Genomic DNA, 20,513 nt, shown 5'->3' on the forward strand with positions numbered 1-20,513 from the left:
ATTGGTCTCTGGCTGGCCGCCTGGTCCAATCGGAGCACTTAGCGGCAGAATTTGAACCGCCGTTTTCGTTTGAATCGGGCGGGCGCGGAGAGCGGCCTTGGCGCGGAACCGCCTTCCGGACACTCGGAACGGGGCGGCGGGCGACGGGCGGCGGGCGACGGGCGGCGGGTGGCCGTGGTCGGTCCTCCGCGGCTGAGAAGCCAAGGGCTCTGACGCGGGCTGCACTCGGTGAGCGGCAGGCAGAGCTAACTTTCCGCTGACTGGACCAGCTGAGGAGCGGCCCAGCGGGTGAGGGGACTGCGAGCTTCACCGAGAGGCTACTCCGCCCTCGGCCGCAGTCACTGGCTCCGGACTGACGGCCTGCGGACCATGGCGTCCTCCGCTCGCCTGGTCACTATCAAGCGGAGCGGCGAGGACGGCGCACACTTTCCGCTTAGCCTCAGCTCCTGTCTGTTTGGAAGGTGAGTGCGCGCAGGGGTCGAGGTGATCCCGGGCAGCGACCCCCTGCCCTACCGCCATTTGAGTTCGACAGGGCTGTCCCTGTAGCTTGTTCGGAAGTCACACTCAATGCATTGGCAGCTTCCCAAATGTAATCGGGATTTTACTCTTGGTAGACGCGAAGCTGACGTTGGTGCTCCCTAGCTCCCTCACTGCCGTTTTCAGGCAGCCGGCTGTGGCTCTGGATGTTTCTGGAAACATCAGATAGGCGATCTCTGCTCGGGGGCTCTGGGAGAATCCTCATTCCCCTCCCTCCCCCTGTCAATCGGATGGCAATTTTCCCTGAGGCCTTCCAGGCGGCTGCTGGCATTGCCACTTTTGCAAACTTTGACCCTCATGGTTCTTTCTGCCGCGTTTGAAATGTTTTCTGAGAAGATGCTTTAAAGAAAGCTCGTCTTTTCTAACACCATGCAGGTTGGTGACTAAGTTTTAGATTTTTGTCTCCCAGTAGACTAAATTCCAAGGCAAGGGCTGCCTTGTTAATGATTACATCCCCAGGGTGCCATATGGTTCCTGACAGTGTGTGACAGTGTGTGAGTGTCTGGTAGGAAGATGGAGGTCAGGCAAGAATGGTAGTTTTCAGACATTGGGCAAAGTCTGGTGACAGATTTTAATGTCATCCTGGGAGAGGTATACTGCCACTAGTACTGCTGAGTAAGGACAGAGACATGGTGTATTTGACAGGGCGTTGAGGAATTATCTGATACAGAGTGTCTGTGGCATTCTGTATGAAGTATGGATTGTGGTGATCTTTCTGCTTAGTAAAACTGGGTTCTAACATATGGTATCTCTGCCTGGTGTTTTGATACCCAAAATCTGTTTTATTGAGAGTAAGGAAGTTATAAGAGTAAGGAACTTTCTTTTCTTCTTTAAACTAATACAATTTACTTTAAAATATATAACTCAGCATTGACATTTTTTAAGTCATCAAAATAATTTATAATAGTAAAATGCCTCTTAATATACATGGTATCTTCTGAAGTTAAAAGTAATATGCACTCAGCCAGTTTTTAAAATCTATTTGGGACATTAAACATGATAGAAGTAAAAAAAAAAAAAATCTCTTTTGAAGTCCTCTATGAAAGGAAATTGTGACAAGTTCCAGATAGACAGAAACTGTTCCATCTCTAAGGGAGAATATGCAGTGTAACTTTGGCTTTATAGAATGAAGTAGATCGTGTTCCTTCTGTTTCTATTTTGTGGACTAGTTTGAAGAGTATTGGTATTAAGTCTTCTTTGAAGGTCTGATAGAATGCTGCACTAAAACCGTCTGGTCTTGGGCTTTTTTTGGTTGGGAGACTTTTAATGACTGCTTCTATTTCTTTAGGGGTTATGAGACTGTTTAGATGCTTTACCTAATCCTGATTTAACTTTGGCACCTGGAATCTGTCTAGAAAATTGTCCATTTCATATAGATTTTTCAGTTTTGTTGAATATAGCCTTTTGTAGTAGGATCTGATGATTTTTTTTTAATTTCCTCAGTTTCTGTTGTTATATCTCCCTTTTCATTTCTGATTTTGTTAATTTGGGTGCTGTCTTTGTGCCCTCTGATTATTCTGGCTAAGGATTTATCTATCTTGTTGATTTTCTCAAAGAACCAGCTCCTGGTTTTGTTGATTCGTTGTATAGTTCTTTTTGCTTCTACTTGGTTGATTTTAGCCCTGAGTTTGATTATTTCCTGCCATCTACTCCCCTTTGGTGTGTCTGCTTCTTTTTGTTCTAGAGCTTTCAGGTGTGTTGTCAAGCTGGTAGTGTATGCTCTATCCGGTTTCTTTTTGGAGGCACTCAGAGCTGAGTTTTCCTCTTAGCACTGCTTTCATTGTGTCCCATAAGTTTGGGTATGTTGTACCTTCATTTTCATTAAATTCTAAAGTCTTTAATTTCTTTATTTCTTTCTTGACCTATCATTGAGTAGGGCATTGTTTAGCTTCCATGTGTATGTAGGCTTTCTGTTGTTTTTGTTGGTATTGAAGACCAGCCTTAGGCTGTGGTGATCTGATAGGATTATTTCAATCTTTTTGTATCTGTTGAGGCCTGTTTGGGGAACAATTATACAGTCAGTTTTGGAGAGGTGCTGAGAAGAAGGTATATTCTTTTGTTTTAGGATGAAATGTTCTATAGATATTTGCTAAATCCATTTGGTCCATACCTTCTGTTAGTTTCATTTTTTTTTCTGTTTAGTTTCTGTTTCCATGATCTGTCCATTGCTGAGAGTGGGGTGTTGAAGTCTCCCACTATTATTGTGTGAGCTGCAATGTGTGCTTTGAGCTTTAGTAAGGTTTCTTTTATGAATGTGGGTACCCTTGCATTTGGGGCATAGATGTTCAGAATTGAGAGTTCATCTTGGTAGATTTTTCCTTTGATGAGTATGAAGTGTCCTTCCTATCCTTTTTGATAACTTTTGGTTGAAAGTTGATTTTATTCGCTATTAGAATGGCTACTCCAGCTTGTTTCTTGGGACCATTTGCTTGGAAAATTGTTTTCTGGCACTTTACTCTGAGATAATGTCTGTCTTTGACACTGAGGTGCATTTCCTGTATACAGCAAAATGCTGGGTCCTGTTTACATATCCAGTCTGTTATTCTATGTCTTTTTATTGGGGAATTGAGTCTACTGATATTAAGAGATATTAAGGAATAGCGATTATTGCTTCCTGTTATTTTTATGCTTGTGTGGCTATCTTCTTTTAGGTTTGTTGAAAGAACATTCCTTTCTTGCTCTTTCTAGGATGTAGTTTCCCTCTTTGTGTTGGAGTTTTCTATCTAATATCCTTTGTAGAGCTGGATTTGTGGAAAGTTATTGTGTAAATTTGTTTTTGTCATGTAATATCTTGGTTTCTCCATCTATGGTAATTGAGAGTTTTGCTAGGTATAGTAACCTGGACTGGCATTTGTGTTCTCTTAGGGTCTGTATGTCTTCTGCCCAGGATCTTCTGGCTTTTAGAATCTCTGGTGAGAAGTCTGATGTAATTTTGATAGGTCTGCCTTTATATGTTACTTGACCTTTTTCCCTTACTGCTTTTAATATTCTTTGTTTTGTACATTTGGTGTTTTGATTATTATGTGATGGGAGGAAATTTTTTTTTTTTGGTCCAATTTATTTGGAGTTCTGTAGGCCTCTTGTATGTTTATGGACATCTCTTTCTTTAGGTTAGGGAAGTTTTCTTTTATACTTTTGTTGAAGATACTTACTGGCCCTTTAAGTTGGGAATCTTTACTCTCTTCTAAACCTATTATCTATCCCTAGGTTTTGTCTTCTCATGGTGTCCTGGATTTCCTGGATGTTTTGAGTTAGGAGCTTTTTGCATTTTGCGTTTTCTTTGACTGTTGTGTCAATGTTTTCTATGGTATCTTCTGCAGCTGAGATTCTCTCTTCTATCTCTTGTATTCTGCTGGTGATGTTTGCATCTATGACTCCTGATCTCTTTCCTAGGTTTTCTATCTCCAGGATAGTCTCCCTTTGTGGTTACTTTATTGTTTCTATTTCCATTTTTAGATCCTGGATGGTTTTGTTCAATTCCTTCATCTGTTTGGTTCTGTTTTCCTGTAATTCTTTAAGTAATTTTTCTGTTTTTTCTTTAAGGGCTTCTAGCTGTTTACCTGTGTTCTCCTGTATTTCTTTAAGTGAGTTATTTATGTCTTTCTTAGAGTCTTCTATTATCATCATGAAATACGATTTTAAATCAGAGTCTTGCTTTTCTGATGTGTTGGGGTATCCAGGGCTCGCTGTGGTGGGAGAACTGGGTTCTGATGATGCCAAGTAGCCTTGGTTTCTGTTGCTTATGTTCTTGCCCTTGCCTCTCACCATCTGGTTATCTCTGGTGTTAGCTGGTCTTGCTGTCTCTGACTGTGGCTTGTCCCTCCTGCAAGCCTATGTTCAGCTCTGGGGTGCAGACGAAAACGAGAATGATCCTGTCCCCTGCTGTTCCTTGGTTCCTGTTTCCTGATGGCTCTGGGCGGGTCCCTCTTGGGCCAGGAATTTGAGCAGAAGTGGTGGTCTTACCTCTGCTCACAGGTGTGTTGGCATTCCTGGGAGACCAGCTCTCTCCCAGTGGTATTTGGGTATAGAGCGTTGTGCTCAGAATCAGCTCCGGGCGCAGATAGAAATTGGAAGAGTAAAGAACTTTCTATAGCTTCTGTTGTTTAAAAGAAGTAAATATTGTCATGAGTGTCATTCATTTTGATTACTCAGTAATATTACTTAAATATACTTTTAACAAATTTTAAACATTTTAAACAATTTGCATTTGGTTGTGTGGTATTTATTGTAAGAGGTATCCTTAGACTCTCGATGTTCATAGGAAAGCAGCCAGTATATAGAGTAGGTTCTGGTTTTTTGAAATCACAATGGTGCTATCAGTGAAACTCCTGGTTTGTGGCTGAGTTAGAATTGTCCCTTCTGTGCTGTGCTACCATAATGCTAGCTTTCTAGAAAGACATTCTAATCTAGATATTGTTTGTGGTTCAGTGTATTGTGAGGACATCTGAGTTTGTCAATTTGGTGTGATTTTTAAAACAACAGATTTAAAAACTCACATGGATTAACTGTGTGCCACATACTCAGGTGACATATACAACTATAACTAAATAGCAGTACAGGTGCCGGTATAGACCTTTTGTGTGTGAAGAAACTGACACATTGATTACCCACAACACATGTTATACTAGTACCTTCCTGTGTCCTTAAACGCCCATATTGTTATAAATACATTACAAAGTTCTCCTAAAATGATAGAAAGTTCTCTTTTATTTGTGTCTTGTAATTCTAACTACTTATATGTACAGTAATTGTGTGTTCTAGTATTTTCTAATATAATTTTTCCGAAGTACTAGAAGTTTCAGTAATCTTTTATGGCTTCTTAGACAGTACTTGTGAACATTGTTTGCACTGCCCATGATCTTTTCATACCTTGGGTTGTTACACTTATAGTCTAAACATACTAGTCAAGTTCTGTTAATATTTCAAAAATTTGAGGGTTTCTTCTTTTTAGTTGCATACCCTCATATCATAAAAACCCTTTCTTTTTTTGTATTAAGGAGTATTGAGTGTGACATTCGTATCCAGCTGCCTGTAGTGTCAAAAAAACATTGCAAAATTGAAGTCAAAGAGAAAGAGGTAAGTTGGCTTTGGAAATCAACTCTTAAATCTTTTGAAGGTGACTTGAAGCAAGTCCTTAGTGTTTGCCTCTCCTCTCTCCTTGTAGGCAGTATTATATAATTTCAGTTCCACCAATCCAACGCAAGTAAATGGGGCTGCTATAGATGAGCCTGTGCATCTGAGACATGGAGACATAATAACAATCATTGACCGCTCCTTTAGGTGAGTGAAAACTACCTGGATGAATTCTGAATACAGTGCTTTCTTTAATCACAAACTAGTACCATCGTTGATCCTCTTTGGTGTTGATGGATGTTGGAAATGTCTCACAGGGTGTGTGTGTGTGTGTGTGTGTGTGTGTGTGTGTGTGTGTACATGCAGGTGCCTGACCTGTGCCTGTGGAGACTAGAGGACAACCTCAGGATTTGGGTTAGGTTTTCCCTCTTTGAAACAGGGTCTGTAACTGGCCTAGGATTCACCAAGTAGGCTAGATTGGCTAGACACCCAAGCCCAGTGCCTTCCTATCTTTGCTTTTCCAGTGTTGATGGCACATCTTAAAGTTCCTAGCTCTTAGTCCCTTAAAGAGTATGTTTGGCCCTTAAAGAACAATTTTGTTAAACTGAGGCAATTGGGCTGTGTCCTAACCTAGGACTGATGTCATTATAATAAGGAAAGATTAGCATACAGGGGAGCAAGTGCACTGAGGGGAAGCGCTGTGAAGAGGCAGGAAGAGGGCTGCCAGTCCAGGAAGCCCAGAGGAGCCTACAGATGCCTTGGACTTCAGCCAGAACTGTGAGCAGCAAATTTCTGTTGCTTAAGGTACTCCGTCTGTGTTTTAATTGTGGGACTCCTAGCTGACTAATACACCACAGCTAAGTCACAAGGGAGACTTCTATACCTTTGTGTGTGTGTGTTCTCTCTAATCACAACTTTTCTCTTAGTAAGCCACCATGGTGGCTGTAACAGAGAGGTGTCTTTGGAGTCTTGCTACCTGTTTGCTGGTGTTAACAGTGGCATTTTAATAAGTGCGTTGCTGTGTTTTTCTTTTAACCCAGCTAGCTCCCAAATAACAGAGACTGGACTACTATATTTATTTAACTTCTTTAAGGGCATAACAACTGAGCAATGTTATTCTATTTTAATCCTCTGTGCTAATCTGGCTACCACCCAGTCAAAATCTCTGTGATATTTGTATTTTAGTACTGATTTGACTTCTCTGGGTTCTAGGTGTTTCTCATGGTGTCTCTTGGCCTCTCAGGTTGCCTAATCTTCACCTGTCCCTTACTTTCGCCTCTCTTCTCTCTCTTTTCTCTTCTCTCTCTCTCCCCCACCCCCACCCCCTTTCTCTCTTTCTTCCTTCTCTTCTCCCCTGGCTAGATGGAAGTCCAACCCCGTTCTCTCCCCTTCTCAATCACTGGCTGATCAGCTAGCTTTGTTGACTGACTGGGGAATAATTGGGGAGCATTGCTTACACAATATAGAGACAGGAGATTTTTGGAATAAGGTTTGCAACCAGAAATGGGGGCACAGAAATCAGCATTGGCATAATACAAGGATAATCTTTACACAAGGCACAGAAACCTTATGCCTACATGTGGGCCTCTAAACACTATAGTTAGCATAAAACTTTGTGTGTTTGTGTCTGACTAATGTTCTTGTGTGTGTGGTTTATAGCATGTTTGGTGTCTTTGGCTTGTTTCTTGTCACAGTATAGGTGTTTCATTAACATAGCACAGTATATACAGAAACATGTAAATATTCACAATTTATTCATTCTTGATTAAGAATTTGATTTCTAGTAGAAATCTGTCAAGACTTTTTTTGTGATCAGATGCCCTCCCCCATTTCCTGTATTTGAAATTGGTGTTCTACAACTACCAAATACAGTGTTCTACCTGTAGAACTGTTAAATTCTCTATTCTTAATAATTATTTTATTATTTCCCTGTTTAATAGTTTAAGAGATATATTGAAATCACCCATTGAGGATTTGTTTATTTTTTAAATATTAATTTATTTTCCCTATCACTTTTTGTTTTATATTTTTTGATGCTATACCCTGGCATATTGTGGACTCCTGGGTATAAATTATGCACAGAATTCTTTGTCATTTGAAATATCTCTTACTTTTAGTCACATCTTTTGCCTTAGTGATTCCTTTGGATGATAAATATAAAACATAATTCGTTATGCTTATATAGTATAACCTTTTTGCCTCCTTCCTTTCAACTCTTTATACTTCTTAAGGCTTTTTGTTGTGTCTAGGAACCTGCTGTTGAGTGGCTTAACTTTAAATAGACTTTTTTTTTTTTTGATACAATATCTTTTAAGTCCTTATAAAATGAACTTTGTGGACAACTTGAAGGGGCATTTTTATTGACTAGACTCTTTAAAAGAGACTCAGTTAAGCACTGTGATAGCTTGGAGAAGGGTTTCAGCTGCTACCTGGCTTCAGATCTTACATATACAGCATGTAAATTCAAATTAAGCCACTTCACTGAGGTACCAAAGTTTCTGTTGTACACAGTAAAGGATTTCAGCTCTGAATTGATCACCATGGTCTATCATGATCTTAGTGCCATCTTCTTAGGATGTGCCTGTCCTCTAGGGAGAGTGAAGAAACAGTGATCATAATTCTGGAACATAACTTTGTAATTTTCCATTTATATAAGGTTTTAGAATTAAAAACTTTTCTTTGTGCAAGCTAATATTCTGACCAAAGCCTAGAGTTTATTTCAGGGTTTGTATCTATAACACTTGAATCTAGATGTTCACATTCTTCACCTGACTCTCTGCACTGTAGGTTTGAAGATGGAAGTCATGAGGATGGAAGCAGGTCAACAGAATTTCCAGGAAAGTCACTTGGAAAGGTGAGGGGAAATGCTCAGGTTTGACCTTGACTCTTGTGTTATGATGGGAACTCATTTATATGTTTTAACAAGTGAAGTCTCACTTTTCAATTGGTGACCAAGAATGGCTTTCTGATTATAGCATAAAAATGTAAGTAACAAGATAAGGGAATAACTTGATAGTGAGCACAATAAAGTAACCCAAAACCATATTTTTTTTCTTTTTGCTGTTAAAAAACAGAGTGCTAACTTGGTCTTATACTCTACTGTGTTGTGATCTTACAAGCCTATGTTCAAATAGTCTGAATGTATAGAAACTGTATGAAAAATAAAAAAAGGAAGGGCATGACTGCTAGATGTGGTGGAGAAGGTTTATTATAGATTGGAAAGAGAACATAGGCAGAGACAGGCATCGAGGAAAGTACAAGTGAACATGGCCCTGAGCTGGGGCATTTGTGGGAGAGAGGAGAGGAGCCACTGACCAAGAGGGACAACCTGGGTTAAGAGACTGACATAGCCAAAATGGTTGAGTTATATAAGGGCCAGAGGAACTCGGGGGAGAGCATGCCAGCCAGGAGGCCCTGTAACAGGTAGAGGCGTGTTAGGAGTGTGTGACAGCCATCTTTCACTTTATGTTAATGGGTACCTCAGTTAGCCTTTGTCCCAGGTTTGAGACCTAAGAGAAATAAAAGTTGGAGGTATCTGATGAGTCATTTTGTCCCCTACTCCTTGTTCCTGTCCATAATTACACTGTGAAAACTGAGTGCTGAAGAAGCTTCCTAGCTAAGAAATCTAGTTAAGAGGCTAGTGCTTGTCACGTGAGGGAATCCTGTCACTTGACAGTATCAGCAAGATTACTGCCACTGGTATCCTTTACGGAAGCGCAATTCTGGACACAAGATTAGAGACGTGGTGAGATTCAGTAGCTTTAGGGTAAGTCTTAAGAGTCTTTGTCGTTCCTTTTAGAATGCTAGTCAAGCATGTACCATGAAGTAACTGCAGTCCCTTGGATTAGGAGCTTTAGGGTTCACCTACATTTAGCAACAGGCACTCTTCCTTCAAGATTTAAATATTTAAATATTAATATCCATGGTAAATATGGCTTCTTCCTTAGTCGAGCCCAATGCTCATTGACATCTGGTGGAAGCTATTTTTGAGGTGACCCATCAGTCACCATTCAACTTGTAAATAGGTATAAGAAAGTAAAATTACAGATAGTAGATCTGTGAGGTAGACTGTTGGGAGCTGACTCCTAGCTGAAAGCGGCTATCATCTTTGCAGCCATCTCGAGCCATATACCCTGACAAAAGACTTGTTTTCAGCAGCCCACAACAGCTGAGCACACTCTGATAAACATCTTGTTTTGCTCACATATCTTGTTTTGCTGTTTAGTGCCCCCAGCTGCAAAGTGCACATGGTAAAGTGTCTTTAGCTGTGTTCCCCTGCTTGTGCTTATATATACCCAGGATTTCCTTTCAATAAACAAGACTTGAACAGACTCTCTGTCTTGTCTCCAAATCTCTTCAAATCTCTTGCCCCTCCATCCCCACTCTCTCTCTTGCTAGACCCTGACCCGTGGACCCAAGCAGCAGCTTGAGCAGGGACATAGTGGCCCCCAAACGTGGGGCAGAATGGGCCAGGACAGTAGACAAGTACAACTTAATAGTTGATAAACTATTTGGTTACTAGTCTGTAATAAAATTAAGCATTAAAATTCAATACAAATAGTGTGATAGAATTTCATGCCTCTTTAATATAATCATGTAAAAATTACAGAACTTGGAAGATAGCTCTATATAAAATGCTTTTTCTATAAGCATGTGCACCTGAGTTTGATCCCCTAGAACTCATGTAAAAAAAAGCTGGGTATGATAGCATATACCTATAATCCCTGTCACTGAGAAGGCAGAGAAGGAGAATTCCTCGTGTTTGCTGGCCAGCTAATCTAGCCAGATTGGTGAAGTTCAGGTTCAGTTAGTTCCTGGTCCCTATAAAAAAGATGATAAGCATCTGAGAAAGATACTCAACATCAATTTTGTTTACAGCACACACAAACGTGTTCTTCACCTCCAGAATAGTTCTATATTCCCGAATATGTAGGCACTGTCTGTTGGTTTAGAAAGTGTTGAGTTTGATATCCGGCTCTGAAGTTATAGTGCACATGGATGTGCTGCCCTTTGTGTCTTAACTTCCTGGCTCTCTGCTACACAACAGATATGTGCTAGGGATGAGAGCACAGATGCTAGTGAAACTGTGGCTTAGCACATCCTGCATCCATTTCTGGTGAAACTTAGAGCATCTATGGTTTATGCCTGTGGTGAGTTAACAGATGGAGTAACTTAATTTTAACTTTGCTTCTCCCTTCATATGATGTTAGAAGATAAAGAAGATCTAGAAAAGTTACTGGGAGACAGGGGCTGGAGAGATGGCTCAGTGGTTAAGAGCACTGACTGCTTTTCCAGAGGTCCTGACTTCAATTCCCAATAATATGGTGGCTCACAACCATCTGTAATGAGGATCTGATGCCCTCTTCTGATGTGTCTGAAGATAGCTTCAGTGTACTCATTTAAAATCTTAAAAAAAAAAAAAAAAAGTTTGCTACTCTTCTAGAGGACTCAAGTTCAGTTCCTGGCACACTGGGCAGTTCACAACCACCTGGAGGTACCCACATAAATGTGCCTAGATACATATACATAAAAAGAAAAATAAACCTTAAAGAAAAGAAAGCTCTATGTCAGCTAAGAAGTGCTGAGGTCATGACCTAGCTTTCAAGTCACTTGGCTGTATTTTAAGCTTCTAAATGTCATAAAGAAGCAGTTTGACAAAGAATGTAATTAATGAAAAGTTTTCATTGTTTAAGAATGACCACACTAAAAAAAGGCACTTAAATTCCTGTTCTTATCTTTTAATGTATAGGAACCAGCATGGCGAGCCTCAAGAGAGAGCTTCTCTGCTGACTCTGGTTGGTATTGGTTGTGTTCTGTTCTGGTACTCTCAGCATCAGATTGCTATGACAGTGGCAAGGGTGGGATCATGGGGATGCAGACATAAAATTCCTGGTCTCCCAAACTCCTAAGAGAGTGGTTCCATTTAAATACCAAACCAAAGCAGAGAGCTGGGCGCTTGTTGTTTTAGTTGCCCAGTTAACTTGCGCTGTCTGGAATACATTACATCATTGGTTATTCAAAGCTAATGCCCCTTATTCAAGATGGAAATAGCATAAGACAAGTGTAAGGAATTAATTTATGGACTAAATGAAAAGCTAGGACACAAGGCAATTTAAAATATGGTACTGGGTTCTAGAAATTTTAAATCACTGAGAAAATGTTGAACTTCTGTTTCTTATTTTATATTTATTGCCAAGGTGGGAAAGGTCAAGATACCAAAGCTTCAAAAACGACCACTTCAAGAAGATCTTTTGTGCATGCCAAGGGCCTCTCTGCAGATAGTCCTGCCTCAGATGGTTCAAAGGACAGTTTTACCCAAGATTCATCAGGTCATGTAGAATGGCACAATCCCAGAAACATAGGAGAGCCCACTTCTGGGGATCTCTTTAAGAAGTCCAGGGCTACAGGGAGCAGTTACAGGGAACTGAAGTCTTCTCCTGCACAAAAGCTTAGCAATAGCAACAAAAATGAATCTCCCTTTGAGAAACTTTACCAATCAATGAAGGAAGAGATGGATGTAAAATCACAGAAATCTCGTAGAAAATCAGAACCCCAATCTGACCGTGCAACAGAAGAATCGTGGGAGACACAGCTGTTGGTATCATGCAAGGCAAGACCAAAGTCCAGTGGAAGCACCCCTGTTACAGCAGCCTCTTCACCCAAAGTAGGAAAGATCTCGATGGAGAGATGGGGCGGTGGTATGGGGCCTGTTCAGACTTCCACAGAGGCAGCTAAAATGAAGACTCCTGTGCGGAATTCACAGCAACTTAAGGATGAAGACTCTCGTGTTACAGGCAGAAGAAATTCTGTGAATCTGGATGAAAATGAAAGTGCCCAGGCAGTTCATAAAATAGTCACTCCTGGGAAACTGGTAACTAGAAACCAAATTTCGGTGAAAGTTGGAGATGTTGCCAGCCCTGCTGATACACCAAAAAATGCCTCTTCCAAAAAGAGAAAACGTACTCCTGCAAAGGTAGAGGCTGCATCTGCAGAGACGCAAAAGCAGCTCTCTTTAACTCAGGGCCTTGCTCCAGATGAAAAGAAAAGTCCCAAGAATTCCTTCAGCAAGCCTGAGAAGCCGACCACAGCAGCCGAACAGACTTCCTCTTCGATACCTGGTCTTAGTTCTGTTGATATCAGCAACTTTGGTGATTCTATTAGTAAGTTATTTAATGTAGATATACTTTCCCTAATAGGTTATTATCTACCTTATGTATTATGAGTTAATAAAGAACCCACTACGTACTCTGATACAGTAAAAGGCAAGCTTTATCTGATATATGGGTACTGAAGACTTTGCCATTTATAAAGAGGCGTAATAGAGGTAGAACTAGTTTAGGAGGGAACCATATCATAGAAACTACTAAAGGAAAAGAAAACGTGACTTTTATTTTACAATATAAAGGATTTAAATCATAATAGCTTTTCTTTTAGTATCTGGTTCTGAATCCCAATTATATCTTGTGGGATTGGTTCTTGAGACTGAATCATGGTCAGTCCTTTGAGCCATCCTTGAGCATAGAGGCTCATAGGTGTTCAAACTCTGTTCTCAGTATCTCCTTTTTTATTTTTTTCCTTTTTTTTTTTCTCCCCCGAGACAAGAGTTTCTCTGTGTAGCCTTGGCTGTCCTGGAACTCACTCTGTAGACCAGGCTGGCCTCTGCTTCCCAAGTGCTGGGATTAAAGGTGTGTGGTATCACTGTCCGGCTTTCTCTCAGTCTCTTACTAGCACTTTATTGCAGACACTGAACTTGACTCAGTTTTCTATTCCATCAAAGTTCTATATGCTTCCAAAGCATTGACATTTTGTTTTTAAAATTTTTACTACATTTACTTATTTTTGTATATGAGGGAAAGGGAACATAAGAATGTGCCATGGTGCTCATGTAGGAGTCTGTGGACAACTTGTAGGGGTCAATTCTCTCCTTCCACCATGTACCATCTTGGTTCCAGGGATTGACCTCAGGTCCTTAGGCTTGGCAGCAAAGCACCTTTACCTGCTGAGCCATCTCACCACCTAGGGAAAGCTTTCTCTTTATCTCTTTACAAACATGAAGTGACCACCCAAGGCTACGTAGTGAGCAGCCTCCTGACATCTTCCTGCATACTGTTTCATGCTGGCTTAAAGAAAGGAAAGCTCCTGAGCTCTGGTGGAAATAACCTTTATTATCAGGCACAGCTTCTGTTGTCGACCTATTGGTGTGGTTATCTATCAGTGACACTTGTAACCATCAGCCAGTGTTTGCTTGTGCCTCATAATGGAATGCAGTCCTGGACAAGGAGTTTCTATAGACTATTCAGGAGGTTGTATAATGGGTTTAGGTTGCGTGAACTTCCCACAAACACAACCTAAGATACTTTGCCTGCTCATATAGTTTACCCATAAGGCAGATCTGGGTCTGGCCCATGTATGTGTGTCTTTTATCAAGCTCCTCAGGGCATTGTTCATGTTCTGCCTCCTCTGCTGGAGAATGACACCTGCTACTGTGGGCAGATGAATTTCTTAAGCTAATCACATGCAATTTTCAGTTTTAAGGAGAACCTCCGTTCTCTCCAGTTGACGTGCAATGCATCTGGTTTCTCTTGATCTTTTAGGAAGTCATGAGACTGCTCTAGCTTCAGTTTTATGAATAAAGGTGCCATGTTTCAGTGCCGCCTTTGCAATGCATTACTTTTTTATACTATTTTGAAATAAATCCTAAGTCCCGGCCTGGCGTTCACCTTGCTCTTTTCATGTGTTTGCATTCCTTACTTCAGACAAGAATGAGGGAATGCCTTTGAAGAGAAGACGTGTATCCTTTGGTGGTCATCTAAGACCTGAATTATTTGATGAAAACTTGCCTCCTAATACACCACTTAAAAGAGGAGAAACACCAACCAAGAGGAAGTCTCTTGGCTCGCACAGCCCAGCTGTCCTGAAGAAAATCATCAAGGTTAGTTGGATAGTCAGCATTGTGTTTGTACCTCATATTTCACAGATGGTCCATTCCATCCCAAACCAGACAGAGGGAAAAAGTAATTGAAATTTATTTCTCTACCACTTGTTTCATGCCCAATAACAACCATATGGGGTCTCAGGTAGTTCTGGGAGGTGAGGCAGGGTGCTGGGCACTTTCCCTTTGAAGAAGAAGATCCTGACATACACAGGGCCAAATGACTCTCTGAGACACACTGGCATTATTTAAAAAAATCTGAAGACAGCAGCATATGTGACCACAAGGATTGCTTTGTTTTTTAGGGGAGTACAAGGGCATTGAGGTTGTGGGAAGGAAGATCTTCAGTAAAACATCTCTCTGCTGCCTTTAGCCCTCCATCACCATTCTGTTGCTTTTCTTTGGTATGGCCGAATAATTCAGTTTCCTACATGAGCCCTGGACAGCTTTATTCTTTTAATACCTAAAAGACTTGGAGGCACACCTAACACTTTCCTACCTTGTCCCACCTCCAGGCTCACCCCAGGGCTGGTGTTGGCTGAGCTGAAATCGGAATGCCTTCTTTCACTGAGTAGTGTCCCTGTTTCCACCAGAAATAGACTCCATAGTGCATATGTTCCCTTCCTCTGCTTAAATGAATAGAGAAATTGACTCCTTTCTTATCCTTGAAAGACAGAGCCAATTGTGCTTCAGGATTTAAAAGCTACATGGTTGGTTGTAAAGGTTTTCAATAGACATTACAAAGATGTTAACCTCCTTGGTCAGGATTTTCATAAATGACTCTGTCTTGTTAGGAACGGCCTCAGACTTCAGGGAAACAAGAGTCTCCTGGAGTAACTCCACCGAGGACAAATGATCAAAGACTCAGATCAGGCAGGACTTCACTTGCTTCCAGTGGAAGCAAATTCTTAAATGAGACAGACATTCCCAAGAAAGGAGGCAGGAAGAGTGGCAACCTGCCTGCGAAGAGAACATCCATCAGCCGAAGTCAGCATGGTATTTTACAGATGATTTGCTCCAAAAGAAGGAGTGGTGCTTCTGAAGCCAACCTGATTGGTTAGTGCTGTATTGGGCAGAAAGAGTTCAAATTCTACTTTCTTATGCTGGGTTTTGTAAAGTTCACCATCTTTTCCTTTTGACAGTTGCAAAATCATGGGCCGATGTTGTAAAACTTGGCGTGAAACAAACACAAATGAAAGTTGTGAAACATGTCCCTCAAAAGCAGGCGAGCAAAAGACAAAGAAGACCCAGTACTCCAAAGGTATAGAGCTTCAGCAATGCACTGCTTTTATTTTCAGTTGTCTTAGGCATGTATTATTCATGCTGTGATATTTTATCTGTCTTGCTTTTGTCTGCAGAAACCCACAAGCAACCTTCACAATCAGTTTTCTACAGGCCATGCAAACTCGCCCTGCACCATTGTGGTAGGGAGAGCGCAGATTGAAAAAGTAAGCATTCCTGCCCGACCCTATAAAATGCTGAACAACTTGATGCTAAACCGAAAAATAGACTTCAGTGAAGATCTGTCAGGTAAATGTAGTTTCATTTACAAGAAGGCCTGTAGTCACAGCCTTCTTGATCTGTTTGTGACTTCCTTGATACTTGTTGCCTCCTTCTCTTGCGCCCTCTTAAAACCTTAGAACTCCACCTGGGAGCCCGGTAGCAGTGAGTGGCTACAGAATAATCTATCACACCAGCTTTCTGCTGTCATAATATTCAAAGGTGAAGTTGGTTGGGAGTCAAGGACAGGTCTTAGTCAATTTGGGGGATTTGTGTGTTATAGGAAGCAGGGATGGAAATCTCAAATGCATAGCCTCTGGTGAGCTGTGTGTGTACAGAAAATGGAAAGGTGCATGGTGGTGTGAGGACGGTCGGATGTTACTATCATTTTGGAGGAGTTGCACTGATGGCTGATCCCAGGGAATAAGTTAATTTAGAGCAGTATTAATGCTTCTCCAAGATTCACTTTCTAGTGAGCTTAACTGCTTGCTGAGAGGATGCCATATAAGAAAGGTTTTTCTGAGCTATTGATAATTGAACTGTTTTCATTGTCTTGAGTATCAGTATAGGTGTGACTGGCTGGCTAAGACTTACTCTCAAGAAAGCAGATTTGTTTCATGTTTTTCAATATGTCATAGTTTCTGGAGGAGAATTACAATTTGAACTGAGTAGGTAGGATCTTATTTTTATTTATTGCTGATTGGGAATTGAAAGTGACCAAATGGGATGGAGAGATGGCTCAGCGATTAAGAGCACTGACTGCTCTTCCAGAAGTCCTGAGTTCAATTCCCAGCAACCACATGGTGGCTCACAACCATCTGTAATGGGGTCTGGGGCTCTCTTCTGGTGTGTCTGAAGAGAGCAATGGTGGTGTACTTATGCATAATAATAAATATTTTTAAAAAAAGAAAGAAAATGACCAAATACCTCAGTGTATAATGCTTATGAAATAGCCCCTAAAAGAACAGCATTTTGGATCAATTCATTTATCTTAATAAAAATAACAAAATATTTAAAAAAAGAATCAAGTATATGTATGTGATTATAAATTGAGGATGATATATTTGTATTATAATTCAAGAACTCTTAAAGAGAAGTGAGATTTTAAATATGCGGTACCTGAGACAGTGAATTGTCTTGAGTGTTCCTTCTACACTTCTTCTTGAATTTAGACAATTCTCATCTCTTGGTGTAGGCAGCTTCCCCCTCCCCACGCCTCCACCCACTATCTCCACCTTTTTTTTCTTGAGATAGTCTTCCTATTCAGGTTAACTTAAAACATAAAGAGATCTGCCTGCTCTTACTTTCTTAGGGCTACCATGCCTGACCTGACAGCTTCCATTCTAAAACATTAGAAGGTAAACCCTGATATTTCAAGTAAGTAAGTAAGGCCCAGAAGGCTATGGAAGAAGGAGGCTTTTTGAACAGACTAATGCAAATAGACACTTCAACAGTTCTCAGACCCATTCTGTGGTGAATGCCAGCTCAGATTCTCATTTTCTGGAGCCAGCCAGAGAGAAGCATGACACGTGAGCTTTTCAGGAAGCTTAGTTACCCATATGGAGCTATGTCACTACTGCCTTTTTGATGTTAAAGTGAGTAGGGAGGGATGATACTTAGATTAAAGTGTGTGTGTGTGTTCTTGATAGGACTGAAAATGGTCAGTGTTCTGTCAGTATTCTAAACTGTAGAAACATTACTTGTACTTAGGATTTAGATATGAGAAACCTAGGACTTCTGGAGGGCATAACAAGGGCCTGGGTCATGGATTCCCAGCTATTAATACTCCGAGGAGTATTAATGCCTAACTTTTGTCCTCTTCCCGGGGCTTATTTTTGGAAACCAGTTTAGAAAGCTGCAGAGGTCAACTAAATCACTGGGTTTCCTTTCCTATAGGAGAGGGTTAGAGAAGTTGGCTATATGTGTTGTTGTTGTTGTTATTTTAATTTTAATTTTTTAGGAGCATATTAACAAAAATCAGCATTTTAGGGAGATGGTGCAAACCTGGAATCTGAAAGCTTCTTTGTTGTTTACATTGTTTTGCATGAGGGATGAGACAATGTAAGTCATGTTTCCAGTGTTTCTCCTTATCAGGACTGACTGAGATGTTCAAGACTCCAGTGAAGGAGAAGCAGCCGCAGATGAGTGACATGGGCTCCATTCTTTCCAATTTAGAGAATTTGTCTGAAAGACAGTTGCAAGTAACTAATTCAGGAGACACACCCCTGCCCATCACCTCAGAGATTTTAGGTTGGTTTATTTGTCTTTTCCACTGTTAAACTTTGGAATGGAGATGCAAAGATTGCCTTTTTCTTCATAGACAATACTGGATTTCTTCTCTACAGTAGCTTTTCCTGGTGAAATGCCATTTCCACCTTCTCTGTTCTGTTTTCAAGCAGTCTTTGCAATTTTTCTAAACGTTAATCATTGACCTAGCTTGGTAGGAAGTATTGTTCACATAGTAAGTCTAAATGATATCTGTATGCTTTAGCTTCTTTGCTATAAGAGGATGGAGGCACAAACAGTATACCTGTCCTGCCATATTTCTATATAGATTATACAAAATAAAAATTATTGCAAAGATAGAGATGTAACCCGATTGGTAGAGTGCTTGGCTGGCATTCAGTAAACTCTGGGTTAAGCCTATAGCATGGGAAAAACCGTGTATGGTGATAAATGGCTTTAATCCCAGAACTTGGCCAGTGGAGGTAGGAAGATCACAAGTTGCTTACATACAGAATTTGATTTGGACTGTAAACATGCACAGTAGAATCTATTACTTCATTGGTGAATCAAGATAATACATGTTTTGACTGTTTCAAACAAAAATTGCCTGTATTCAGGTCCATGTCATACGTCTTGGCAGGATTTAGAATACCCTTCTTAAGGATACTTCACAATGGCTCTTCTCTGTTACCAAATAACATTATATTTAATAGATTATAAATAGGACAAGGTTGAGATTATCTAGTAACTGCTTGGTAGAAAAGAAGCTAAATTATTGGTTCTTATATACTTCCTAAAGATAAAGTACAAAGCTGGTATTAGGTGGTGAAGATGATACATCTTTTATGTATATATATTTTTTCTTATAGGAGAAAAAATGCTTTCCAGTACTCAGAATGTAGTAAAGCAACAATCTGATAGATATTCTGCAAGTCCTACCTTAAGACGGCGGAGCATCAAACATGAAAACACAGTGGAAACTCCTAAGGATGTCCATAACATTATTTACCTTGAGAAGAAGACTCCAGTCTCTGAGACAGATCCTCTGAAGACTGCATCGAGTATGAGCAAGTTAAGGAGATCTAGAGAGCTCAGACATACCCTTGTAGAAAGTATGAATGAAAAAACAGAAACAGTCCTTGCTGAGAGCATCACAGGAAGAAATTTAAGGAAGACATTTCAAGGACAAGAAGTGGATCAACAGGTGCAGGACAGTGAAAACTCTTCACAAAGATGCAAGGAAAATGGTGAATTAAGTGAATGTTCAGAAAAGACATCAGCTAGGAGATCAAGTGCCAGGAAGCAGAAGCCAACAGAAGACTTAATAGGAAGTCAGATGGTCACCCAAACAGCAGACCGTGCTGAGGAACTACTTAGTCAAGAACAAGGAACCATACAAAACCTAGAGGAGTCCATGCACATGCAAAAGACATCAATAAGTGATGATCAAGGAATCATAAAACAAAAAGAGAACATAGTGGTATATGCAACCAGAGAGAAGCGCTGGTCAAAGACCCCTGGCAAAGCCTCACAACCTCTAGAAGGCCCAGCTCATGTCAAGGAGCACTTTGAAACACCAAACTGCAAAGATGAACTCATAGGTGATGATAAAACTAAAGTCCCTTGCAAATCCCCTCAACCTACAGCAGAGAACATCAAAACAAGCACAAAGCCACGGACCAGCACATCTGGGAAGAAAGTAGGCACAAAGGAAAAACTGTCTGCTCTGTCAAAGCTTATACATATGTCAGGGGAAAACAGGCATACTCTCAAAGTCCTAAAACTTGAGCAAGGGGATATCAAAGCTTTGAAGCAATCTAAAAATGAAATGCTGGCCCCAACAATAACTGGAAGCAAGAAGGCTTTACAAAGAGCTAAGGAAAAGGCTCAGTCCTTGGAAGACCTGACTGGTTTCCAGGAACTCTTTCTATCACCAGTTCTTGGTGACAAAATCACAAAAATGCCCCGCAAATCTCCACACACAGAACCAGTAAGAACCCCAGCAAGCACAAAGAGACTCTCCAAGATAGCTCTCAGGAAAGCAGATGTGAGAGAAGAGCCTTCAACTCTTGGGAAAAAAACAAAATCACCAGGCAGAGCTGTAAGCACACCAGCACCAGTGCAGGAAGAAAATGACATGAAAACTCCAAAGCAGAAACTAGACTTTGCAGAGAACTCAGCAGGGAGTAAGAGAAGGTCACGGACACCTAAGATCAGAGCTCAGCCCCTAGAAGACCTGAATGGC

General features: G+C 40.7%; 1 protein-coding gene across 1 annotated transcript in view; it reads left to right on the forward strand.

Moving 5' to 3' along the window:
- Positions 1 to 368: 368 nt before the first annotated feature.
- Positions 369 to 20,513, forward strand: part of Mki67 (marker of proliferation Ki-67) — a 26,720-nt gene continuing 6,575 nt past the window's right edge. Inside the window, 12 exon segments of the mRNA XM_028772536.1 lie at positions 369 to 461; positions 5,535 to 5,613; positions 5,702 to 5,817; positions 8,398 to 8,464; positions 11,360 to 11,405; positions 11,808 to 12,770; positions 14,367 to 14,542; positions 15,337 to 15,598; positions 15,685 to 15,803; positions 15,901 to 16,072; positions 18,137 to 18,292; positions 19,138 to 20,511. Coding sequence (XP_028628369.1) covers positions 370 to 461; positions 5,535 to 5,613; positions 5,702 to 5,817; positions 8,398 to 8,464; positions 11,360 to 11,405; positions 11,808 to 12,770; positions 14,367 to 14,542; positions 15,337 to 15,598; positions 15,685 to 15,803; positions 15,901 to 16,072; positions 18,137 to 18,292; positions 19,138 to 20,511 — 3,622 coding nt within the window. The 5' untranslated portion in view covers position 369.

This window comes from Grammomys surdaster, unplaced genomic scaffold (genome assembly GCF_004785775.1).
Source record: "Grammomys surdaster isolate TR1022 unplaced genomic scaffold, NIH_TR_1.0 214, whole genome shotgun sequence".
In the NCBI taxonomy this organism is placed as follows: Eukaryota; Metazoa; Chordata; class Mammalia; order Rodentia; family Muridae; genus Grammomys; species Grammomys surdaster.